This window comes from Elgaria multicarinata, chromosome 23, assembly GCF_023053635.1.
Source record: "Elgaria multicarinata webbii isolate HBS135686 ecotype San Diego chromosome 23, rElgMul1.1.pri, whole genome shotgun sequence".
Lineage (NCBI taxonomy): Eukaryota > Metazoa > Chordata > Lepidosauria > Squamata > Anguidae > Elgaria > Elgaria multicarinata.
Genome location: NC_086193.1, coordinates 4,523,643 through 4,539,105, shown reverse-complemented (window position 1 = coordinate 4,539,105; position 15,463 = coordinate 4,523,643). Strand labels below are relative to the sequence as shown.

At 45.8% G+C, this 15,463-nt stretch overlaps 1 protein-coding gene across 1 annotated transcript; it reads right to left on the bottom strand.

Annotated features, from left to right (window-relative positions):
* Window positions 1-713: 713 nt before the first annotated feature.
* LOC134413188 (vomeronasal type-2 receptor 26-like) lies at window positions 714-8,679 on the bottom strand. Its single transcript, XM_063147317.1, has 4 exons — window positions 8,648-8,679; window positions 7,455-7,746; window positions 2,367-2,493; window positions 714-1,624 (listed from the first exon to the last, which is right to left on the bottom strand). Exons 1-4 carry the CDS (start codon window positions 8,677-8,679, stop codon window positions 714-716), a joined length of 1,362 nt encoding a protein of 453 aa, XP_063003387.1.
* Between the last annotated feature and the right edge of the window lie 6,784 nt (window positions 8,680-15,463).

Sequence of the window (15,463 nt, the reverse complement as noted above, 5' to 3'; positions counted from 1 at the left end):
AACTAATTAATTAAAAACACAGTTATGGGGACATCAATAGAAGAATAAAAACATCACCCAACCCGACAGACCAGCTTCCATAGCAAAGGCATGCTTGAGTGAGAATGTCTTTGATGGACCCTTGGTGTGATCCAGCAGAACTCTCCTGATGTTCAGCAACAGGCTTTAAATAAAATAATATTAGACATTCGACTTTGCTCATACTTAAGTGAACTGAGTTTCAAGTTGGTTATATATCAGAGCAGGCATTGAACTTAATTGCTTGTCAGCTGGACTTTGATTGGAAGAGATGCCTTTGGAGAGGGGTGGGTCCACTGGACTTTTTAAGCAGAGGCTGGTCAGCTACCTCTGAGGGATGCTGTAGCTGCATCCTGTATTCAGAGTGTGCATTGTGCCGGGGTTGGACTAGATGACATCCAAGGTCCCTCCTGAGTCTGTGATTTGATGATATCAAGACAGCCAGGAAAGGAATTATCTGGGCCAAGGATGGGGCACAGAGATCTGCCACATAGGATCTGCCAAGGCTGGTGAGACAGAGATTGCTCATGGCATCCTCTTCCACATGTATGTCTTTTTGCCTGGGGGACATTTCTGGAAAGGGCTTAACTGTTGGATCCTTCAGCCGGCTCCTCTCTGCAGCCCAATTTGATTGGAAATCTGGATTGATTGTTAGATTGATTGGCAACTGAGTTAGCAGAATAGACAACAAAGTGTTACATTTCATGATTGGTTTTCCTCATGAGATGATCTTTGCTGTTGAGATTAGGCCTCAGCACAATAATGTAGCATTTGGGGGAAAAGATGCAACCCAGGAGACCAGCACCAGAGGCCAGGATGGAGAAGACCTCCACGGCCACCATGGACTTCCCCTTGGTGCTCAGGTAAGTGGGCACAAAGGAGACCCAAACGCTGCAAAACACCAGCATGCTGAAGGTGATGAACTTGGCTTCATTGAAGCTGTCAGGCAATTTCCGTGCTAGGTAAGCTACCACAAAGCTAATAAAGGAAAGGAAACCCATGTAGCCCAAAACAGTGTAGAACATGGTGACCGATCCTTCATTACATTCCACTATGATCTCCCTATCTAAAGAGATGAAATCTAAGTTTGGGAATGGAGGGGAAGTAACCAGCCAGACAGCACAGATAATAGCTTGAATGAGGGGACAGGCCAGGACAATGTAATTAGGCAGTTGTCTCCCCAAGAGTTTCCTTGCCATGTTTCCTGGCTTGGTGGCCATGAAGGCCAGAACCACTGTGACAGTTTTGGCCAAGATAGACGAAACCGCAACAGAGAAGGTGAAGCTAAAAGCAGCTTGTTGGAGAAGACAAGTGACCTTTGTGGGTCGTCCGATGAACAGGAAGGAGCAGAGGAAGCAGAGCAGGAGGGAGACGAGGAGGACGTAGGTGAGGTCTCGGTTGTTGGCTTTGACGATGGGTGTGTCACAGTGTTTAATGAAGGTTGCCAGCACTAGAGATGTGATCAAAGTGAGAAAAAGCACCAAAGAAGCTAAAATGGAACCCAGTGTCTCCTGATGGGAAAGGAAGTGGATCTTCTTGGGGACGCACTGGTTTTGGTTCCTGTTTGGATGTTGATCTTCTGGACATGGGACACAATGATCTGCATCTGGAATGTACAAATGCTACTGAAATCTCTCAAAGATCACTCCAGTTTTGTGTGTGTGTAGTAACACATTCATGCCTCAATGAATGAGCAAATGAATACAGAAATATCCTATTCTTCAGAATATGAGCCAACCCACCTTCCCACCCCATCCCTGGACAGAGACTGGTAGAATGGATGGGGAATGAGGTACAAAAGGCACAATCACACAAAAAAACACAATCTGTGTGGGATTGGTGTGTAGTATTATGTCACACGATTGTTACAAAGGAGACCAACTATCGAGTGAAGTATCTCTGACATGACACACGTTCTTTTTCTGGTGTCCAGTTCAGCCTACAAAGACAGATACTGAATTATCCGTTCTGCAATGTATTGCACCCTTTGATTGCCTTCTCTTTCGGTTTCACCGACATATTTACGAAGACTGTCTGAAAAAGAGCAAAGCATTTTAAAAGCAAAGGGACATGCCTGCCCCCTCTACCAACCCCACGTGCAATATCCCGCAGGAGGAAGGGGGACCCAATTCTGTAACTTGAAAATGAACCGATATCTGCATATCTGCAGTGAGCAAAGAAATAAGTACATATCTGTCTGTGCAGAGGCTGATGGACAGAATAGATCCTGTTCAGATGTCATGCTAAGCTATGGTGGTTAATAGGTTGTTGAGGGATTCATCCAAAATCTGCATCTTTCCTATCCCATTCTTGTCCAGGTATGTTCTGCAGTTAAAGAAGGTATCTACCTGTCTGGTTAGAAATAGTCCCTTCTGGACAGCGATCACATCTGTAGCAGCAAACCGGCTTCCCCTCTGGAACTCTTCTCCTGTACCCTGGAGAGCACCTCTCCACACACCTGGCAAAGGGCACCTTCTAAAAGTGAAGAGAGGAGTAGTTGAGGTTTCCCACATGACAGGCACTGGGAGGACGGGACTTGGAGATAACCAGTGGAATTTCCCAATGTTGTAAACTGCCCAGAGAGCTTCAGCTATGGGGTGGTATATAAATGTAATACATACATACATAGAATCATAGAATAGCAGAGTTGGAAGGGGCCTACAAGGCCATCGAGTCCAACCCCCTGCTCAGTGCAGGAATCCACCCTAAAGCATCCCCGACAGATGCTTGTCCAGCTGCCCCTTGAAGGCCTCTAGTGTGGGAGAGCCCACCACCTCCCTAGGTAACTGATTCCATTGTCGCACTGCTCTAACAGTCAAGAAGTTTTTCCTGATGTCCAGCTGGAATCTGGCTTCCTTTAACTTGAGCCCGTTATTCCGTGTCCTGCAGTCTGGGAGGATCGAGAAGAGATCCTGGCCCTCCTCTGTGTGACAACCTTTTAAGTATTTGAAGAGTGCTCTCATGTCTCCCCTCAATCTTCTCTTCTCCAGGCTAAACATGCCCAGTTCTTTCAGTCTCTCCTCATAGGGCTTTGTTTCCAGACCCCTGATCATCCTGGTTGCCCTCCTCTGAACACGCTCCAGCTTGTCTGCGTCCTTCTTGAATTGTGGAGCCCAGAACTGGACACAATACTCTAGATGAGGCCTAACCAGGGCCGAATAGAGAGGAACCAGTACCTCACATGATTTGGAAGCTACGGTATTCTGTATTTCTTGCATGACTGCAGAAAGTTCACTTCAACCTCACCTCTGTAGCCCATATGATTGCTTCTGAGTTCAAGGTGAAGTCTTTGCTTGAGGGAGCTCCTGGGTCTATCCATCCAACGACCACAGGATCAAAAGATTCATTTGGAAGGAAGATCCAGTTCAGGATATCATATCTCCTGCCATTTCCTGCTAAAGAGATTTCATCTCCAGCACTGTTGTTAAACCGGACATTCCTCAATGAAGCAAGGATCTGAAATGGAAGAGACTCTGAGCAAACAGGATGTCACTGTGCCATCGATTGTCTTCTAATGTATGGTGATGGTCATCAAGGAAGGAGATTGCATTTATCTGTACTCCACTGTTTAGTTTAGAGGTGGGCAACACTCGGTCAAGCAGCTGCATGCAGTCCCCACAATCATCTAATTCAGTAAAAATAAATGTTCTATATGAAAATGAAATGGTGTCCTTCTGGAGCACCAAAAGGGTGAACATTAGCTTCTTTGCCTTGTTTATGCTCCATAGTCACTGCAGGAGTCATCTTGTACTTATTGTTCATGCTTTATTTCCAGCACCTTAATTTTTTGGGGTGCAGCCTGCTGAGGGGGTGTTTTTTTGACAATATTTTCCCCAGACCTCTCAAAATTCACCACCAGGAGTTCAGATTTCCTTTTCTTATAATGCCTAACATGGAGTTTACCTTTTGTACAGCAGCCACACAATGTGTTGACACTCCCAGACTGTGGAATGGCTGGCCGGGAGAGTTTTTTCAACTTAACAGTCTTCCGGAATTTAAGAAAGCCATAAAGACTGATCTCTTCCGACAGGCCTATCCAGTGGAATTTTAAGATGCCTTTTTAATAATGTGAAGCCTTTAAATAATGTATGTTTTTAATCAATTATATGCACTTTATGGTATTTTGTATTTGTATTGTCCACTGCCTCGATCCAGAGGGAGAGGCAGGTAAGAAATATTATTATTATTATTATTATTATTATTATTATTATTATTATTATTATTATTATTATTATTTCATTGAGCTGTCTACCACAACCCCAATACTTCATTCTTGGATTCTTTGGAATGGATTAATAGGACTTCTCCAAAACTCACTCCTTACTTCTAGGATATGATCTTTAAACATCTCCAAAGCATTTTTAATGACATTGCCATGTCTTAATTAGAACATTACCTGCCATGGCTGGACATTCAAAAGCCTCTTTGCCTCGCCTGTCATTGCACATTTTGATCCCGGTAAGGACGCAGCATGTAACGCATGTCCTACAGAATAGACAACATTGTAGATGCTGTAGCTGCGACTGGTCATGCTCATTTCGAACCGTTGGCCTGGGAGTTTCTTTAGACTCTCTTTCCCAGTGCATTTCTCTTTTTTCTTGTGAAACGTTTGGCTTGATTTCTGAAATTGACAATCAAATGCCTTTTTCCACCAGTTGCGAAGGAAGACGTCTCCTTGTGGTTCTAATGGATCTAGAGCACGGAGAAAATGCTTGAATCCTGGCACATTCCTTGTGTGTACTCTGAAGTTCAGAGCACCATGGAAAGGTTTTAGATGTTGCCAGCGGTGTTGGGACCCCTTTGTAGCAGTTTCAAAATGGGATGTCACTATCCAGACCTTCCTTAATGAGGTATGGGCCTGTTGCAGATAACGGAATATCGCTATAAGTTGTCCCTTCCCAAAGAGAATAATAACGTAGGACTTAACCCAAGAACTCATAATATACATCGAAACCATTTGTTTCTCCATCATGAGGACATTGTCAGCAGGGTACACCATTTTAGAGAAGGCCAGACAGATGCTCTTCTCCTTGAGCATTGGCATCAGTGTCTGCATGAAAGTTTCACCTCTGTCATCACTGTAGGAAACCAACCCAATCCAGTTCCACTGGAAATGCAGGAGCAGCCGGACTAAGCCCACATATTGATTTTGTTCATTGGGATCCATCTGGTAGAAGGAAGGAAATACCCCTTCCTCTCTCTGAATAGAGTTGGACAAGCCATAACCAAGCTGAAGGAAGGAATTTCCAGAGACGAATTCCTGTTAGTCTGGTGTAGCAAAAACAACAAGTTTTCTGGCACTTGAAGGACTAATACTTTTTTTTTTAATGGCATAAGCTTTGCTGGACTCCAATGGCCTATTTCAGATACATGAAAAGATATCCTGAAAGAAAAGTTGAAGAATAGTTTCTGCATATAAGCTGAAGCTGTGTGGTGATATCAAGGCCATCACCCCAAAAGTCAGGGCTGTCATGGAGGTAACCCCGACACAGTTGTCCAAAAGAGAAGTAATTTCATACGGAAATGTATCCCAGTCCTTAGAATCAAAGTATCATGGAGTTGGAAGGGGGCATTTAGGCCATTGAGTTCAACTCCCTGCTCTGTACATGGATCCACTTTAAGCATCCCTGAAAAATGGCTGTCCAGTCTTTGCTTGAACAACTCCGGGGATGGAGAGTCCCCCATCCTCCCTAGGCAGATACACGGGCTGATTCCTCTGACACTTAGGATTATCATAGAATCATAGAATAGCAGAGTTGGAAGGGGCCTACAAGGCCATCGAGTCCAACCCCCTGCTCAATGCACGAATCCACCCTAAAGCATCCCTGACAGATGGTTGTCCAGCTGCCTCTTGGAGGCCTCTAGCGTGGGACAGCTCACAACCTCCCTAGGTAACTGGTTCCATTGTCGTACTGCTCTAACAGTCAGGACGTTTTTCCTGATGTCCAGCCAGAATCTGACGTCCTGTAACTTGAGCCCATTATTCTGTGTCCTGCACTCTGGGATGATCGAGAATCATAGAATCGTAGAGTTGGAAGGGGCCTCTAAGGCCATCGAGTCCAACCCCCTGCTCAATGCAGGAATCCACCCTAAAGCATCCCCGACAGATGCTTGTCCCCCCTCCCTCTTGATGTCCCACTGAAATCAGCCTTCCTGTAAATTAAGCATGTTAACTCATATTTTAGAGCCTTGGATGATGAACAGTTTGCAGCCCTTTTCTGTGGGACAACACCTTAGGTACTTGAAAAGTGCTATCATATCCCCCATCAGTTGTCAAGGCTAAACATACCCAGTTCCTGCAATCTTTCCTTGTAGGACTTACTTTCTAGTTCCCTGATATTTTTTGTTCCCGTTCTCTGAACTCATTCCAAGTTATCCGAATCCTTCTTAAAATGCATTTTCAGGAACTGGTCGTAGCGTTGGAGCTGAGGTCCCACCCGGGCAGAGAAGAGTGAAACTCTTACTTCCTACGATTTTGAGATTGTCCTTCTATTGGTGCAAGCTAAAATTCAATATGCCTTTTTTGCAGCCACATCTCACTGCTGACTTGTATCATCTTTACGATAACTGCAAGATCCTTTTTGGCATGTACTATTGCCTAGGCAGGTATCCCCCATTTTATACTTGTGCATTTGATTTTGCTTTCCTAAATGAAGAACTTCGCCCCGCCTCCCAGACGGATTATCAGGTAGGTCTAGCAAGGTCCTCAGTCAAGTCAGGCTCTGTTCACTTTCATGCTGTTAGTTCTGCCCAGTTTTCTAACCTATCCAGATCATTTTGAATTTTCCCCCTGGATTCTAAGGTTTAAGCTGTCCCACCCAATTTGGTGTCATCTGCAGATTTGATATCCTACTCAATACTTCGTTCAGTTTGATGAAGGACCCTTGGCAGCCACTCTTTGAGTACAATTCTCCAGGCAGCTGTAGATCCATCTACCTTGCTAATCAGAATGAGATGAGTCACTTTTTCAAATGCCTCGCTTAAGAATATATATATTATGTCCACAGCACTGGACATAAAACTCTGGCAGACCCTATATTGTAGTGGGGCAGAGGGACTTCACCCAGTCCCCAAAGAGGTAACTGTGTTAGTCATTTGCAGCAAGAATAAGAAGGAGTCTTTTACCAACTTGTTTAGTCTGTGAGTCTTTAAGGTATTTCTAGCATCTTCGTTGTTTCCCCAAATGAAAATCTTTCTTTACATAAAAGACCCATTGCTGGGATTGGTCATGCAAAACCCTCCTGAGATATCTCATTCCAGATTATCCCCAAGGTTATGGCTGAAGTTGGAAGAAAATGCATTTTTTTCCCCACACAGAATCACAGCGACAGAGTGACGCCACACACCCACTGCATTGTTACTGGGTTGGTCTTTGCACCTCCAGTTCCTGAGTCCTGCTGGGCCTCCATTGAAAATGCTCACTTGTAAATCCTTACCTGTGGAATCTTAAGAATGCCCAAGATGGAGGCCATCTGCCTTGAGGAGTCAGAGTCAAAACCTCCAAAAACAGAGAGCAATTTATCCTTCCTGTCGCATTTATAATTGGGAGCCATTTGCCCCCGAGTGGAGAGCAGAGCGAGGGTGTTTGTGTAGATCCATCTGGCAATGTTCCTGTGGTCATAGATGCGGAAGCCGAGCGTGATGTTGGGTAGGAGAGTCGGATCCTTGTTGAGCTCTTTGGTGGCAAATGCCAAAGCTGGTATTTGCTGGTAGTACCTGAATGATATCCTGCAATGAGATTGACATTGGGAGGAAGGGCAGGGATCCCAATTAAACTGCTGAGACTTGGAGGATGATAAGGACCATCTGGTTCAAACCATCTGGCCAAAGTCACCATCAGTCCAAATAATCAAGAATACGCAAAGAAATCTGGATTCTGCTCTTGACTCCCTACCTCTATTTCATGCACACACAGAGACACTGACACAGGCCTTAGCTAGACCTCTGGTTTATCCCAGGTTCGTCCCGAGGTCATCCCTGTTCATGTAAATGACACACAGGGGATCCCGGGAGCAGGCAGGGACGACCCCAGGATGATCCCGAGATAAACCTTAGGTCTAGCTAAGGCCACAGTTAACCATATTCCTTTCTTTTCATCAGCCTCAGGGCTTTGCATTTCAAATATAACATACGAAGAATAAAAGTGAGATTACCATTGACTGAAGCTATCCAGGCGACATTCTAAAAACTTCCATCAAGCACATGTGCCAAAATTAATACACATTCCTTCTCATGTTTTTTAACGGACCCATAAGCAATTGCCCTGCTTATGGGTCAACAGCTGGTTGGCCGCTGGGGGCCTTGCTAGACCTACCTGGTAATCCGGTTGGGAGTCGGGGCGAGGCCGCGCTGCAGCTAGCGTGAGCCGTCGCCCCTAGCTAGACATAACATGCGACGGGGTAAGGAAAAGCCCCGTCGCGTCGGCCATTTTTTTAAAAATTAAAGGGGCTATGTGTGCAGGAACGTGACCAATGAAAAGGTAAGGCTTTTTTTAAAAAAATAAAGGGTTCCCCACTCCCCCCTGCCCCCAATTTCCCCCCACAATGTCTGATGCCCCCCCGCTCGCCAGTCTGCTCCCCCCTGCTCGCCTGCTCGCTCATCTGCTTGCCCCCCTCGCCCCCCCGCTCACCTGCCCATCTGCTTGACCCCCTTGGGCCACATCTCTCCACCCCCACAATTCCCTTGCCCCCAGCACTCCTATGGAGCACTGCGCGGCTTCTCCCAGCTACTCGCGAGTAAGCCACATAGCCAGGAAAAGCTGCGGAACCTGCTAGACTTTCCGCAGCCCCGGGCTCAGCCCGGGGCTGTGGAAAAACCGTGCCAAAAGTGGATCTGGTTATCCCGGGTCAAGGGAGGGTTTAGCCTGGCCTGACTCTGGGATCCCCTGTGTGTCATCTGCATGCACAGCAGTGAGCCATGGGCCACAGCTAGACCTAAGGTTTATCCTGGGATCATCCAGGGTTCGCCCCGCCTGAGCACTGGATCCCCTGTGTGTCACCTAGATGAACAGGTTTGGCCCCTGGACGATCCAGGGATAAACCTTAGGTCTAGCTACGGCCTGGGTTTCAGCCCGGGCTAAACCCTCGTCTAGCAACGGCCTGTGTGAGCAGAGTGCTGGACTAGAAGGACCCTTGGTCTGATCCAGCAGTCCTTTTTAATATCATGGAGGCAATGTCTGATAAGATTTTTTGCTTTACTAAACCTCAGAATTAATAACTGTTGCAGTGAGAGGCCAAAAGAATAAAGCTTTAAAGTGGTGTCCTTCAAACAAGGACTTTCATGGGAATCCTGCAGAACCAAGTGGAGAAAACCAATACGAGTTTAGTTATTATTATTATTATTATTATTATTATTATTATTATTATTATTATTATTATTATTATTTTATATAGCACCATCAATGTACATGGTACTGTACAGAGTAAAACAGTAAATAGCAAGGCCCTGCCGCATAGGCTTACAATCTAATAAAATCATAGTAAAACAATAAGGAGGGGAAAAGAATGCCAACAGGCACAGGGTAGGGTAAGCAGGCACAGGGTAGGGTAAAACTAACAGTATAAAGTCTGAACAACATCAAGTTTTAAAAGCTTTAAGCCAGAAATTGAGCGTCCTGCACCAGGCCTGTAAACTGACAGAGGGCAGAGAGGCAAGGAGGAATTTAGGACACAGCATGAAACAGAGAAAAAATGCCTTTAATACGTAGAATGAACAACTTCAACTGATCTAGAATTAGCATCCTCCCAAATTTGATCCCCATATAGTAACACAGCTAGAGAGCAAATGGTTACCACCTTTTATGTAAAGGAAGTGCATCAAGATTTTAACGCTCTGAGACACTTCTGCCACCAGAGACTTCTGGGGGGGATCCGCACGTCGTACCCAGAGCGCTTCTATGCGACCCCAGTGCACCCTGAAAACGATCGTCTAACTTGTCTGTAAAAGAAACGAGGAAGACGTGTCCTTGCCCACACCGGCGCCACCCACAGACCTCCTCGCCAGCTGGGATGGAGAGCTCGGGGGAAGAAGGCAGGGTGGAGAGCTTCTTCCGCTCTCCACCCCGCTTTCTTCCGCCAAGCTCTCCTCACCGGCCGGCGAGAAGGGAGGTGGGTAGCGGGCAAGGACACGTCTTCCTTGTTTCTTTTACAGGCAAGTTAGACGATCATTTTCGGGGTGCACTGGGGTCGCATAGAAGCGCTCTGGGTACGACGTGCGGATCCCCCCCCCAGATGGGCTGATCGTGCCCCTGTTGATTAAACACCCACCCACCCCCATGCATACACATGTATTTGGAGACTCTGACTTGTTCAATTAACTGTTTATCCAAATGCTGTCTGTTCTTTTTGGCAGTGCTCAGACAACGTCCCCACATCGATCTTTTTAAATCCAGTTTTGCCTGAGAAAGCAGTACAGCATCATCTGTGTACGATGGGATGGAAATGGCTTTTGTAGCTAGTTTAGGGGCATGACAGGCTGGAGATGTTAGATACTGGACGATATCACTTATATATATAAACTAAACAATACAAGAGGCCAAAATGCAGCCTTTATTTAATTCCTATCGTGGTTAATACAGTGTCGATAACCTGTCCATCTATGGAGCATTGCATCTTCAACCAGGCCTGACACAGAAATCATATTGGGTGGTGTGGTAGTTAGACGGTCCTCAGATTCCCATTACAGGTTGAAACAGACAAGCCTTTGAGACTGGTATTTCAAATCTGGATAATTTGAGTGCCAACTGCATGACCTGTTCCTGAAAGGAGCCTGTGGCATTCCTGCCCCTCTCCTAGTGAGAACTCCCCATCTCTAAGGCCTTTCTCACCCCAAGCAGGAACCACGTTCGCTCACATACACTGGATTTTGACGTCACCAGGACCTTTAAGGCTCAGGCCCAACCCTTACGTCTCCCTTTATCAGTGAGGACACACAGACTGTACTTCATAACCTTATACGGCTCTCTTTATTGCCTCTCCCCTTGTGCAGCCATGAGGAGGAGATGTAGAAATTTATAAACAAAGAAGGTTTTATTGATTGCAGGAATAAGTTGATGAATAAAAAAGCAAGTCTATCAATCTAGGTTTTTTCATCCAAAACGCTCCAAATCATTCTCGAACGATCCCTGCACATTCACCACGGATCTCTCTCAGTTCTCAATCCTAAATCCAATCTTGCCTCATATCCCTGTCTCACATGGGCACACCACCAAGCTGATATATGCCACACACATCTCACTTTCTCCTTCTCACTCTCTCATCTCACACTTGCAAACCCAGCATTCTCGCCCTAGAGATACTTACCAAACCTCAGATCTATTACAAGAAAACACAGTTATCAACATCAACTCAGTATGTACAGACATGGAACATCACAGAGCCCTCTAACCTAAAAGCTAAGCAGGGAAGCATCTGGCCCAGATCCGTCTTGTGGAAACTCACGTAAAATATCTGTGGAATGACGATAGAGATAATTCACTAAAGTCCTGAGTTTTTGTTGGAACATAATTGCCAAGTGGTATATTTGCACCGATAATGAAGTCTCCTGGTTTGTAATAGTCTTCATGCAGTTCATAACTCCTGGTCAAGAAGCACTTGGTCCTCAGCATCCTCTGGGTGACATGAGGCAGGAGCCAAAATATGAACAGCAGCCCCAGCCAAACCATCAGGACCACAGAGAGAACTTCCCTTCTCGGTCAGTGACAAAGAGAACCTGAAAGGGGAATTATATCATAGTCAGAAATGATGAGATGCCAAGTGACCAAGCATGTTTTCTCCAGGATTTCTTCGTTAGTGATTTCTTGGATGGAAATCCACAGGGGATTCCTCAGGGATTGCTGCCATTTTTATAATTACAGGGAAGAGAAATAACCACAATCTCAGAGCTCTGGGCTCCCTTTGCACTTTGGAGGGAGAAAAACATGTTTGCGTCACTCTTCGGTTGTGTCTGGAGCAGAACAGGCCTAGGGACTTTTGTTGCCAGGTTACAAACTTGGGTCTTTGTGAAGTTGGACTCTTACTTCCAAGATGGAGTCTAGGCTTGTGCCAAAGTTCATTAGTCCGGATTGATGGCTGAGGAGTGAAGGATTAGAGCTAGTGCAGTTGAGCACATCACCATCCCTACCACGTGGTGGTGCTGGCAGTGAAGAAGTCCTTCTTGACTACCATTGGGCAATGACGGATTTGACTTTAATAGTGAGGGTTGGTCCTTGGGCCGGTGTGATGCTGAGCTCCTAAGCTCACCATTAACATCACAGGAGTCAAGGCAGCCTGGACCTTCCCCTCGCATCCCATAGATGTTCTAGTTCAATGTTAGAACTTCAGCCTGAAGTTTCGTATTAGAACTTCAGCCCACAGAAGGTTACTTGGGAGAACCCTCAGACCTAAGAGAACATGGGGGATTCTACACGTCGTACTGAGGGCGCTTCCATGCGCCCCCAGTGCGACCCCAAAGCGATCGTGTAGCTTGCCTGGAGAAGAGACGAGGAAGAGGCATCCTGGCCGTCAAAACTAATCCCAGCCAGCAATGTTATGTAAGAAAGATTATGTAAGAAAGGTTTTCAGACTGATTGAAATAAAGAAGAGTCTTGTGACATATTTATTTATTTATTACATTTATATACCGCCCCACAGCCAAAGCTCTCTGGACGGTTCACAAAGGTTAAAACAGTAAACATGAAAAAGTATACAAAATTTAAAAACCATCAGAAACATAAAAACAACAGTATAAAAACATCAGTATCCATTTAAAAAACAACCGTTCTGGGGTCCATTAGAAAACAAACTTAGCATTGTTAAAAGCTGTTAAATCTTAAGGGCTCACAAACAAACAATTGTTGTTTCAGCAATTGAGTAATGCAGCTTCTTGTCTGGGAATTGGGGAATTGGGAATGACATTACAGTTGTCACTCTTCTATGCATTTGGCTACCAAATTCTATTTGAGGTGAAGCTTTAAAATGCAAGTCTTCCATCTAGGTAACAGTTCATGCATCTGAAGTGGGTTGAAGTAGCCCATGAAAGACGATGCCATAAGAATGTGCTTGGGTTTAACGTGCCACCAAATTCTGCCACAATACTGACAGGAAATTCCTTCCTTTAGCTTGGCTATGGCTTAGGCAACTGTGTTGAGGGAGTGGAATGGACATTTCCATCCTTCTTCCGGATTGATCCCAATGAAAATCCTCAGTATGTGGGCTTAGTCCAGCTGCTCCTGCATTTCCACTGGAACTGGATCGGTTGTTCACAGTGATGAGCGTGGTGAAGATTTCATCCAGGCCCTGACACCGATGCTCAAGGAGAAGGACATCTGTGTGGCTTTCACTGACATGTTCAAGCTTCTGGACCCGCTCCACAGACTTCGAGTAGATACTGGCTCTATTCCTAGTTCTTGGTTTGAGCCCCAAGTGATGGTTGTTTTTGGGGGCTCCACTGTTATAAAACAGTTAACACTGTGGTTGGGCATTCATGAACAAAAGACCAGCATCCCATTTAGGAAGGTCTGGATCATGACATCACATTGGGAGAATGCTGTGACGGGAACCCCTTGGACTGGGCAACTTCTAAGAGCTATTCATGGTGCTTTGCACTTCAGGATCTACAGGAGGGATGTGCCAAAATTCAAGCAGTTTCTCTGGGCTTTAGATCCCCTTCAACCACAAGGAGACATCTTTCTCCATTTTTGGTGGGAAAGAGCATTTAAGTGTCAATTTATGAATTCAGGACAAAACCTTCAACATGGAAGGAGTAAGTGTACAGGGAAGGAGAAGCTAATGGATCTGCCCTACTCAGTATTTGAAATGAGCATGTCCAGTCGCAGCTACAACATTTACAATGCCGTCTATTCTGTGGCACATGCACTACATGCCGTGTCCTTGTCTGGATCCAAACATGGAATGATGGGAGATGGCAAGAGGGTTTCAAATATTCAGCCGTGGCGGGTAACATCCGCTTTCAGATTTGGCAATCATACAAAAGTTTCCTTAGTGGTTTCTCAATGGTTTGATCCAGGAAACAAAGGATGAACCAGGGTCTCCCAGTGACGCAGCCCTTCTTGTGTGCTGGTGCACTTGCGCCAGCACACAGGAGAAGGGGAGGGCGTCACTGGGGGATGCAGGACTGGGCCAGGGCCCCGATTTCCCCGGACATTTGGGGGGATTTTGAAATCTCCCCCGGATCCTGCTTGGGGGCGGGAGTTCTGGCCATGTCTGGGCAAATCCGGGCGTTTGGTCACCCTACTTAGCCCCCCCACCAGTTCTAATGGCTCCATTGGTGGCTGCCAAGTTGAAGCCTGGGTGGGGTGGGGATGGGGGCGGAAGAGATGCTTGGGGTCCCATGGCCAGGAGGGAGGACTGCAAGAGCTTTCATGACAGGCTCATGGCTGCACTTCCTGCCCCCATTCTTTGTCAATTATTATTATTATATTATTATTATTATTATTATTATTATTATTATTATTATTATTATTATTATTATTGTATTTATTTGTATTTATTTATTTATTACATTTCTATACCGCCCAATAGCCGGAGCTCTCTGGGCAGTTCACAAAAATTAAAAACATTCAAAGTATAAAACAACAGTATAAAACCATAGTACAAAATACAATATAAAAGCTCAACGAGATAAAAACAACAGCAATGCAAAATTACAAATTTAAAACACCAAGTTAAAATTTATTTATAGACTGTTAAAATGCTGCCCAATACTGGGCCTCGAGGCGGCCTTACAAAGTTTAAAACGTACATTGGGTGGGTGGGGGAACAATAAACATTTAAAATACACAACAAAATTATAAGACATTAACATAGATGGAGGGCCAGATTATTCTCCAAAGGCCTGCTGGAACAAAAAAGTTTTAGCCTGCTTCCGAAAGCCCAACTTCCTGACACGGCTGCTGCACTGAACACAACTGCAGCACCACCACACACCCCGCCATTCCTGGGGCTGCTCTGAAGCTCCTGCCTTCTTTTTAAGTCGGAAGGTCTGATCACAGATCTTCTGCATCAGCCATCTGCTTTGAACGCAAGAAAGGAGACTGAAGTCATGGGCTGATGGAGACGCAGAGGAAGCCTGACATCTAGTGGTTGCTTGCTGCAACTGCGAGGCTTAAAAGGGCGACTGTGGGGGAATCCGCACGTCGTTCCGAGATCGCTTCTAAGCGACCCCAGTGCAGCGTGAAAGCGAGCGTGTAACTGGCCTTTGGAAGAGCCGATGAAGAGATGTCCTTCCCGCCGCTGCCACCCGCAGACCTCCTTGCCGACCGGCAAGGGGAGCTCGGCTGAAGAAGGCGGGGTTGAGAGCGGAAGAAGCTCTTCACCCCACCTTCTTCCCCTGAGCTCTCCGTCCCAGCTGGCGAGGAGGGAGTTGGTTGGCGGCGGCGCAGGAAGGACGTCTCTTCGTCGGCTCTTCAAAAGGCAAGTTACACGCTCGCTTTCACACCGCACTGGGG